The following is an 11,707-nucleotide window of genomic DNA, read 5'->3' as shown; positions in this document are numbered from 1 at the left end:
TTTCGTTTTTTTTTTTTTTTTTTTTTTCTAGAAAAGATTGACTTAAATCCCTTAAGGATATGCAGTTAGATAGAGATTTTTGAAACAAAAATTTGTCTTTTAGCAGTAATTTAAATACCACTTGTCCATAAATATTAGTTATTTACAGAGAAACCACACTTTAAAAACTGAAACCTAGGTTCAAATAAAGTCTTTCTGTAGTAGTTGGTTCTGTAGAAAAAAATTTCACCCATCCAAAAACACCCTCACTCATTCTCAGTTGAGAAGGGTATTAAGTAAGTAATTCTTTAATTAATATTTTATTTTGTTACTTCCTCTTGTTTTCTGATGTAGGAATACTTTCTTGAACAGCTAAAAATTGAAGATGTTCAACCAGCACCCAAGCTCATCACATCGGAATGTGGAGTTAATGACCGGTAAAGAATTATTTATGTTATGTATTTCCATGTACAGCATCTTTCTGAAGCTACATGTAGGTGTGAAATTTCAAAGTGATTGTACAATAACTAAACTTGTTGTTTACTAGAACCAGGAATTATCATATTTCATACATGCACCCAGTGAGATGAAACGTTAAATTGCCCAGACCTTCTGTAGTACAGCACCTAAATTTAAGGGGTATAATGCTTAATAAAACATTATAGTCTATCATCTCTGTTGTCTTATTGTACATTACATCTTCTTTTTTTCAATAACATTTTATCATGGGTATTCTCTCCATAAGGCAGAGGGGAGCTTCCCCACAAAACTTAATCACCCCCCCCCCTTATATTTTTTGCAAATTTGAGAGTTTTATTTCAAGATAACTTTTGGTGTGAAAAAGCTAGGTACATTTAAAACTGTACCATTTTAGAAAGTACTTGTAAAAATAGGTTGGGCAATACGATGAAACTGTGTTTATAGGCATCCTGCAACTTTGGCACTAGAATGCCCTATTACACATCAGTCACTAAACATACACCCACCCACCATCAAAACAATTCTGGAAGGAAAGCAATGCTTTACGAAGAGCATCTATGATTCATCCCTAATATTTTTTGTGAACTTCAACTTTTGAAATAAAGTATTTAATAGTATTAATAACATATCACAAGTTGTTTATAAATATATTCATTTTAATTGTATGCTAAAATATATTTCAGATGTAACTCTTCTATTTGTATAGGTATGTTGAGTGTGAGTTTGGAAAGTTTCGTGAATTTAGCTACAACTAGAGATAAGTTGAATGTTGTTTACTTTATTATTAACATGCTCAGTCTGCTATTGGAATGTACAACTTTATTATTCCAAATCAAATTACAGCTGAAACTGAAAAGAAGTGACAAATGATTTTTTTTACACGATATTCTTTCACAAAATAAACTATATTCTTACCAAAAAATTTTTTTGGAAAACTTCTATCTTTCAATTTTTAACCAGTAATAGAATAAAACTAAATTAATTCTATTCACCACTTGTTACTGAGTTATACCACTTTTGGAAATTTCCATCCCTCATCATTAAACCTAATAGATTGAGCTTCATATTTATTTTTATTATCTTAAACAACTTGTTTCCTCAATTATACAGAATAATAAATTTGTATCATCAGTGCTACCTATTCTTTATAAATATAGGTGAGAATATGACTACTGAAAATACTCTGTATACAAGCATATAAAATCAAATTATTGTTTATAAAACTAAGCACAAAAACAACTTTAGAAAGCATGAATTAAAACACCATTCTTTACTATGATAAATTTATATATAATAAGACAGTTTAATTTTTTCTTACAAAATAGCTTATATATTATAATTATATATCCATGGTAAAAATGATTCACTGTTTATTGATGATTTTATTTATCTGGAATTTACACTTTCTCTATGATTTTTTAGGTACCAAGTTTACATGCAAGGAGGAACTATGTTTGTCACTTCTCGTATCCTAGTGGTAGACATGTTGACTTGGCGAGTTCCCATTGATCTTATCACAGGCATTATTGTTTATAAAGCTCATAAGTAAGATATAGAATTATTTTGTAAAAAATATTAGTCTGTATCTAGAATATGTAAAGCTACACCAGATTGAAATACTTTTTCAGGTATCTTAGGTGAGTTTCTTTAACTCCTTGATTGCTACATGTTTCCTAGTAAGTCTAAAGGTAGATTTTCCCATGGTGGACAGAGTGCAGGTAGGGGCCTGTCATGGCCCAGTGGTCAGGGTGTTTGACTCATGATCTGGGGATCACTGGTTTGAATCCTGTCACCAAACATTCTTGCCCTTCCAGCTGTGAGGGCATTGTAATTTGATGGTCAATTCCAATTTTTGCTGGTAAAACGGAGTAACCAAAGAGTTGGCAGTGGATGGAGTTTACTAGCTGCCTTCTCTCTAGTCTGTAACTTGTAATTTAAGGATGGTTAGTGCAGATAGACCTGGAGTAGCTTTGCAGGAAATTCAACAGACAAACACTGCAACATTTAAAGATAAACAAATTTCCCGGTGCCAGGTTTATTTTCAGACGCACAATAAATAAGAACAAAAAAGACACAGGACTTAATATGTTATTACTCATCAGAAACTTGTGAACTTTGGGAATTTTGAAGCTGAATACTTTTTCACCATGGTTGTACAAATTCCAAGTCTACATGTAGATAATATCACATCTTTCAAGGCTAAAATGAAGGTTATAGACTGTATCCTATGTATATGTGGGAGTGAAAGATTCAATAAATCAATGTACATTGTATATATTCCTTGTTTACACAGTATATGTATTCTCAAGCCACAAACTATACCAATTTGTTTTTATACCATTCAATGCTGGTATGATAAACATATTGAATCATATTAAGTAATTTTATGTTTTGGGCTGTAACAACAGGTCTGGTATGGCCTGGTGGTTAGAATGCTTGACTCTCATTGTGTTCAAATCCCCACCATCAAACATGCATGGGATCGTTATAATGTGACAATCAATCCCACTATTCATTGGTAAAAGAGTAGCCCAAGAGTTGGTGGTGTTGACTAGCTGCCTTTTCTCTAGTCTATCACTGCTAAATTAGGGACGGCTAGGACATATAGCCTTTGTTCAGGTTTGCTGGAAGTTCAAAACAAACTGTTACAACACTCAGTATTGTATCACTTATCTTATGTATAAAATAAATCCGGGGCTAAAGTTGGGAAATTAATGAATTACCTATGAGCATTGTTTATGTTTAGTGTCATGAAAAATAATCAATTAATTGAAATTATGATTAAATAGATTAATTTCACCAAATTAATCAACTAATCACAATTGGTGTTTCTTATTATTATTAATGTTTTTAATTATTTCAACAATTCAAGTAATTGAAATATTGCCATTATGATTTATCATTATTATATTTGATTAATTCAAGGTTGTTCAGCTTAACCAATTAGTGCCACAATTCACAAAAATAATCACCTAATCAAAATCGGCGTTTCTAACTATTTCAACTATCCAAGGCTAGTGTGAATAATGAATCAGTTGACTGTACTTGATTAATGAGCCCAAAGGTTAATTAGTTACAATGTTCCACTAATTGCCCAGTTCTGTAAGGGACCCCCAGCAGTATTAATTGCAGTATTGTCAATATCTTAGTTTTAATTTTTTTGTGATTCATGTTATTAGGAACACTGTAATCACCAAAGTCATGGACCCACATGCAATCTGGTTAATACAATGTGGACCTTTATCACTAACTCAGATATAGTTCTTTTGTATGTAGCAAATATTTTCAAGTTAGATAAATATATTATTTTTCATATGAAAATGTTTATTTCATATATTTATTTCTAGTATATTAGATTTATCTAATTTTTTTAACTATAATTATTCTTGAATTTTTTATCTCTTTAATACATTATTGAAAATGTATGATAAATTAACCATAACCAGTATACTTTTATAACCCATATTTAAATCATTATAAACTTGTTATTGTTTTTCTAAAGGGCAGAGGATGTGTTAATAATTGAATTATAACCTAAATTTAACGTTTACACTTTTTCAAACTTCCCTATGAAACATTATAATACTTGAACATTAAAAAAGAGAATTTTAAATGAATGAATTGGTAATGTAAAATGCAATAATTAAATTGCTATTATTTTAAAAAAAGTGTTGCTTAAGAGTTGGTTTCTCATATTTTGCAGTCACCTGGTGGCTCAGCCTTAAACTTCAGGGCTTATAATGTTAAAATTAGAAGTCTCATCCCCACACTAAACACACTACAAATAGCCCATTGTGTAGCTTTGCTGAAAAATAAACAAAAAATTTATTTGGCATATTTAACAAGAAATGTTTGAATATATCTTTTCCTAAAGAAACTAGAATGCTTCAATTATATCAGTTATTGGTGTTACAGATTTCTTTCAAACTTATAATCATTCAATATATATGTATATATAAATTTTGAAATGGATTTGTCCTGTTTTACAAGGATTTTGGAATCATGCCAAGAAGCTTTTATACTCAGGTTGTATCGTCAAAAAAACAAAGTAAGTTTTCCACATTGTACATTCTTGTTTTCTTTTCAATTCTAACAGATGTAGAATAATATCATGAAATGGACTTCTTATTAGTTTCTGGTTGGAAAAAAAATTGTTTAATTTTGTTAAGATAGTTGTAATAAACTGCACAATATGTTGTATGCTTTGCTGAATAAAAACATAGATAAATTTGTTTTTTAAATTTGATTCTTTTTAATGCTAATGTCAGCCATTCTTGTGGGATACCATGGTTGATTAACTTCACTGATAATGTTCTTTGCATCTGGTGATGGCTTTTAATACTAATGTCAGCCATTCTTGTGGGATACCATGGTTGATTAACTTCACTGATAATATTCTTTGCATCTGTTGACAGCGAATATGCTGGCAGAAGCTCTAGGGCCCAGCATGGCCAGGTGGTTAGGGGGCTCAACTCGCAATCTGCGGGTTACGGGTTTGAATCACCGTTACACCAAATATGCTTACCCTTTCAGCCGTGGTGGTATTATAATGTGATGGTCAATCACACTGTTTGTTGGTAAAAGAGTAGCCCAAGAGTTGCCGGTGGGTGGTGATGACTAGCTGCCTTCCCTCTTGTCTTTCACTGCTAAATCAGGGACAGCTAATGCAGATAGCCCTCGTGTAGCTTTGCACAAAATACATAACAAACAAACAAATAAACAGAAGCTCTACTTTGTAACTGGGGTTGTAGTTTGTAATAAAAGATCCCAAGTAGCTATGTGAAATAGCTGAAAGTCTGCAGACTTATAACACTAAGAACCAGGTTTCAATACCCATGGTGGGCATAGCACAGGTTGTCTAGTTTTGTGCTTAACTACAAACAAACAAAGTAACTATGATGTATTCATTTAAACTTTCAAAACTAGTTCTAAAAAATAATTTTATGTAGCTTGATTAAACTATGCTAATTTATTTATATCTTCTCATTATGTTTTGTATCTTTTTGACTCGACACTGGTTCCCATATTATTATGGTGAAAATTAAATGTATCTTTGAGTTTATTATAATAAGAGTTTACATTAATTTCTGATATTTTAGCATAGAAGGGTAAATGTACAAAAAATATATCAGTTCAAGGCAGTTTCAGTTAGTTTGAAATTACATTGGAATATATAACAGACATACTTAAATTCTGCACATTACAGTAGGATTAATGTTATTTTATAACTTGTGGCATGCTTGAAAACATTTTGAGTTGTTGTGTGCACTCAAACTTTGTTTTGGCATGCTGTAATAAATGATGTTTTGTTTTTGTCAAGATTTGCTTTTATATCTTTACTAGAAAGGTTTCATTAAAGCGCTGTCATCCAACCCCTGTGCTTTCACTCGAAGATTCTGTCAGGTTGAGAGGGTCATGAGGAATCTTTTTGCTCGGCAGCTCTATCTGTGGCCACGGTCTCATGAAGTTGTGAACAGTTCTCTTGAAAAAATACAAGTGAGTGACTTCTAGTTTAATAAAAGTTAAAACGTGCATGTATTGAGTCCTAAAATTGCTTTTAGGTTATTGATATTTTAAATTCAGGGATTGTCTTCTATTATATTGTTGATTTCCAAAAAGACACAAATAATTTCAATGTTCATTTGTAGACTTTCCAAAATCCTTCATGATTGGTTGCTGGCAAGAAGATCTCCTACAACTTAATATATGATGTTAAACTTTCAACATTTTATAGCCTGAAGTTACTGAAATCCATATAAACATGACAGCATCCATGCAAGCAATTCAGACTTCACTCTTAGACCTGATGAATGTATGTGTTAAGGAGATTAAGAAGATTAATTCAAGGGTAAGTTAACATTTTGGGTTTAGCCTAGTGGTTAGCGTCATGATTCTTGTACTATTCCCACAAAAACATGCACTTTGGAACTGTGGTATGGCACTATAAGAGTGATTGCAAAATAATCCCACGATTTGGTCAAATAAAGAGTTGCTGCTGAGTGCTACAGACTAGTTTTTTTTCATCTAGTCTTATCAGCTCAGCTGTAGGAACAGTTATGCACAGACAGCCATTGTGTAAGTTTGCTTGAAATTCTAAAATGTGTTTTGTCCTGAAGTAGTCAACGAAGATAAGTTAGAGTCCCAAAGATGATAATTATTAATGGTATTGTTTAACTTTTTTTGTTCCCAGTTGGAGCTGGTCCCCTGAATAGTAAGAATGTTGTATGGTTAAGATTTTAGAAAAATAGTAGTTCTTAAAAAGAAGTCATCCTAAAATACAGCTTAGTTGACATGTACTTGGTGATTTTAAAGATTCCACAGGTGAAAAATTTTCTTTTTCTACTAATGAGATTCAGTGTCACAAATAAGTTGTTTAGAATAACATTGTAAAAAAGTTAATGTGCATGCAAACATATAGGAGTGTTTAAAGGAAAGTCTTAGTTACTGCTGAATCAACACTCTTTAAAGTGGATCAGTTTATAAGTTTTTTGTGTGAAAGTTTTTCTCACGTAATTTTGAACATACTGATAACTGTTCCAAGCTCTTAGATAAACAGTAATGAGACTTCTATAATTTTGATAAACTTTCACTAGGTCAAATTGTGCATCTTGATTTTTCATGAAAAATAGTCATTCTGAAACCTCTGATGGTTTTAGTTTCTTGCAATTTTTACATGTTCTACAGTAATTCCTGTATGCTGAATCTGAAAAGGATATTCATTTTTCTCCATCATTTACAGATTTTTCACAAAATGTCATATGTACTTTTACATAAGTGAATCATTTTCATTGAAATCTGATCGCATTTTTTTATTGACAACCACTGACTGTAGATTTCTCTAGACCAATCGCGATGTGAGAGTCATATCGTTCTAGAACCCACGAGAAACACTTCGATAGTATATGAACAATTAATAGGCTGCATGACGTATCATTTCTGGATAATATTTGTTTGTGCATGCGCTTTGACATTGTTTTTCTTTTTTATATTACTTATTTGTGTAAATGGTCCAAAAATATTCTGTTATATTTGTGGTAAATTTGTTGTTGTGAGCCTAGAAACCATGGAGATGACTGCTATTTTTGCTCATGTAACGTACAAGGCTACAACACTCATTTCTTACCCAAACCTTCAATTTGCTGTAAGAACTGTTGCTCATGGACCTGACGTATCAGTACCTACTCCACAGGAGACTCTTGATACAGTTTCATCTGATTCTGAATCTGATGTCAATAGAACTGACGATAGGGATTGTTTTCAACTTGAAATGACTGAAAAGGTTTCTTCAAGACATCAGGGAAATGGAGAAGAGGTATAACAAAAGGTAGAACATCAACATGATGGCTGATTACTGTTGGTCATTGAAATGAGATGCTCCAGATGCAATATTTAAAAGAAAGATCACAAAATGTAGATGTAAATTTCACAAAAAAAATCAGGATGAATGAGGATGCATATTTGACATCAGTGTTCCTCCCATTTCTTCAGTCTGTTTATATTTTTTTTCACAAACATAATAATAAAAAATATTCATTGTGGTAAACGAAATAATAATTTGATCTAAGTAAGTTTTTTTTTTTCATTCCAATTTATAAAAAATCCTTATGTGATAGAAAAAAATGAATATTATTTTCAAAATCTGTTTAGCTGTTTTAAAAAAAACTGTTATTAAAACCAAAACAACTTTTATGAAGTTTAAATTTGCAGGCCTGTGTTATAAACACGTATGAATTTTTATATGTACCAATGTTGCTCTGAGGCTAGTGTTATTACCAAAATTATGTATTATGTACATTTTTATTAATTATGATTATGTTAATTACACTCAATTATAAAATATTATAAACAAGGAAAATGATACAGATTTAATAATAACTAAATTTGCACATTAAATACTGTTTATGTAATGTGTCAACAAGTTTGGAGATGTAATCACCATTGGAATCCAATTTGAACATTTATCATGGAAACTATTATTTTTATATATATATTTTTGTAATGATATATTAATTGGTAATTAATTAAGAAAAATTTATATGCTAAATTATTTCCATATTATCATAAAACCCATAGTCAAATTGGTACATATACAAAGTTTCAAGTATTTAAAGTTAGTAATAATGGTTTTATTAAAGTTCAAAATAAGGAAGTTATTTCTGGAATGCCACATAGATTTCTCTGATATATGAGTCAAGTCATAATGTTTTTTTTTTGAATAAAAGAAGGATCATAATCAATGAAATAAGATAAATTCAGTTCAAAGAATGTAATCATGTGCAACTTGTTTATTTAGTGCGAGATTGTATGGTATATAGTGAATTTCTGGTATAGATTCTCCAAAGTCTAACCAATATTTTATTGTATTATATGACTTTTTTTTTCTGTTTAATAATAGCTTGACACAGAGGAATTGACCCTTGAAAATGCTATATCCCGATCATTTGACAAAATTGTAAAGTTTCAGCTTGACCCTATATGGCACCAGCTCGGTCCAAAAACTCGTCGGCTTGTTGCTGACCTGAAAACCTTACGGATAATTCTGGAGTAAGTACTTTTATCAAAATGAATTAATTATTGGTGTGGATTTTGACTTTTGTTTCTTCTTGTATCATACTGCAAAATTACTCCATTTTGTGTCCTACTGCAAATTTTTTTCATTTTGTGTCATACTGCATAATTAATCCATTTTGTGTCCAACTGTAAAGCTTATTGTTTGCTGTAATACAGAATGTGATGAGTCACCTCTTTCTTGTAAATAATGTTTCTGTGGATTTTTATTTTTATTTCTTATGCATGTCACATATTTCAAAGATAATTCACTGAAATAATCATCTCATTGATTCATTTCCACTTTATCCTTTTTTTATTTCATGCAGTTACAATTGTCTAAAATCAAATGTTAAGTTAGAAGTAACTAAACAAATACTGTGGTAGTTGAATATCAATCATTAACATGGTAAGTAGCCTATATGATCATCTTGGTCTAAGTTATCCATCCTGGATAAGTAGATAGCACATCAACCTTTCTGTTAAGAAGACCTAAGATCAAAGCTAACTTCATGTATCACAGACATGGGTCTTCTCTGAAGATTATGGTAGTTTAGCAGCCAGGGCATTTTTTTTATTTAAACTAGTTAGCAAAAAACATAATAAATATTTAGTAACAAATCAATAGTTAGACCTAGATGACATAGGTTATAAACCATGACAATGATTTTAAATAAAAACATCTCGAACTTCTGAGCCTTTAGAGTCGGATGTATTGAAACATGTGCAATTTTGTCAGCTGCTGTGTATCTTGTTAATTAAAAGTTGTAACATGTGCATTTAAAAACAATTTGTATTACTTTCAGATCTGTAACCCAGTGTGATAGTGTAACATTTTATAGCCTTCTGAAATCTATCAAGTAAGTCAGATTAATACAGTCTATATGAAGTTGTTTTTAGTAATGTATTTTTTATATTAATTTTCTGAAAACTTTTTCTATATCTAATATAACAGGTTATGTAAGATTTATTAAACACAATATATCCAGAAGCAACAAGAATATAAAGAAACTGCTTCATGCCAACAAAGTTGTAATTTTACATACAAGCCTTATGTAATATAATGGCAAGCCTGGGGAAGCATGGTCTCTTGAACCACAAGTCTTGTGATATTGCATCACAGTAAGACTAATAAGAATTATTGAAAACATTTATTATTATTATTAAAACTATTATCAGTCTTATTGTGATACAATATAACACAAACTACCAATCAACATTCAACAATAAAACATCTACTGGCGTATAACTCATGGACTCCAGACACAACTCACGAAGAGTGAACTTACATAGTGTGAGTTAGCCTATGAATATCAGAGTGAACTTACAATGTGAATTAGCTTATGAATATCAGAGTGAATTTACACAGTGTGAGTTAGCCTATGAATATCAGAGTGAACTTACATAGTGTGAGTTAGCCTATGCATATTAGAGTGAACTTACACAATGCAAGTTAGCCTATGAATATTAAGAGTAAACTTACATAGTGTGAGTTAGCCTTTAAAAATTACGTCTGTTTTTATAAGAAATGACTCATTTAACCACTTTCAAATGATGAAAAATTCCAGGTCAATTTGCATAAAGTTTCTCAAAATAATCTTTCTTAGATTTACAGAATTGGCCAGTAATGATGAAATATACTTGTTACAGAAGATATTACACTTATCCACAATTGAAATCCTGGGGGGGGGGGTTATGTAGCAAAAAGAGTTGTCAGTGCACTTCCATTTCTAGTCTATGGTTGAATATAAAATTTCTCTAATCAGATCAAACATAAACAGCTAAACATACTACTACTACTGCTACCTGAATTACTATTGCAAGTTTAAGTAACTTAGTTCTTAACAAAATATGCTGAATCTTATGATAGAATCTTATGATAGAATGACAAAGTCACGTGTATAATTTTCAGTATAACAGTCTTGGCTTTATATATTTTAAGAATTTTTGTGGTAACATTCAGTTTCACAGCATACAAAAATGTAGGCTAATGGAATGATAGGCTTGGAACCTACCTCACAACTGATCGTGTATGTGCTAACACAAACTGTCAGGATATCACTCACTGAAATAAATTGTTGAAGTTAATAGAAATATATGTTTTAATTATACGGTAACAGCCAGACTTACAAATATACTTTTATTAGATAATATTAACCTCAAAATCTTTAAGTGTTATAAATATGAAATATTATATTTTCATTGCATGATCAATTTATTATTTACTTTATCATTTTGTTATGATTCTAGTATAAAACCTGCTCATAATTTAGATGCTTGTTTTGTGTATATTTATGTGAAGATCAATACATAATCAAAAACTTCTCATAATATGCAGAAAATTTAACACAAAATGGTCCAGCAATCATACAAATGTGCCTACATATTGTTAAAAAATGTTCATGTATAAATATGGAGAAGATTACTAATCTGTTTCAAGTTTACTAGTTTTGTTAATAACACTGGGACAACAGAACCTACAGTCCCAGTTTAAACTATGAATTCCTAGCAAGCCAGTTAGACATTAGTTCTAGGTTAAGAATAGCTATGCTCAAATTTCAGGGTCTCTGACCTGGCCATTTAGACTTTGTGTTGCTGTCCAGGGCAAAGTACTGAATTCTCAACCAGTTGGAGCAGATTTTAATTTTTTTGTAGTCTTAAAACTAAATTAAAAACAACTGTTTTGTCAACATGTAAATTT

At 30.8% G+C, this 11,707-nt stretch overlaps 1 protein-coding gene across 1 annotated transcript in view; it reads left to right on the top strand.

Moving 5' to 3' along the window:
* The window catches only part of LOC106461331 (DNA repair endonuclease XPF-like), a 42,131-nt gene that overhangs the window by 9,652 nt on the left and 20,772 nt on the right, over nt 1–11,707 (top strand). Inside the window, exons 4-10 of the mRNA XM_013921149.2 lie at nt 334–416; nt 1,882–2,004; nt 4,450–4,507; nt 5,803–5,955; nt 6,194–6,307; nt 8,855–9,003; nt 9,813–9,866. Coding sequence (XP_013776603.1) covers nt 334–416; nt 1,882–2,004; nt 4,450–4,507; nt 5,803–5,955; nt 6,194–6,307; nt 8,855–9,003; nt 9,813–9,866 — 734 coding nt within the window. The remainder of the gene's footprint in view (nt 1–333; nt 417–1,881; nt 2,005–4,449; nt 4,508–5,802; nt 5,956–6,193; nt 6,308–8,854; nt 9,004–9,812; nt 9,867–11,707) is intronic.

This window comes from Limulus polyphemus, unplaced genomic scaffold (assembly GCF_000517525.1).
Source record: "Limulus polyphemus unplaced genomic scaffold, Limulus_polyphemus-2.1.2 Scaffold935, whole genome shotgun sequence".
NCBI classification, from domain to species: Eukaryota; Metazoa; Arthropoda; class Merostomata; order Xiphosura; family Limulidae; genus Limulus; species Limulus polyphemus.
This window is presented reverse-complemented; position numbering and strand designations above follow the sequence as displayed.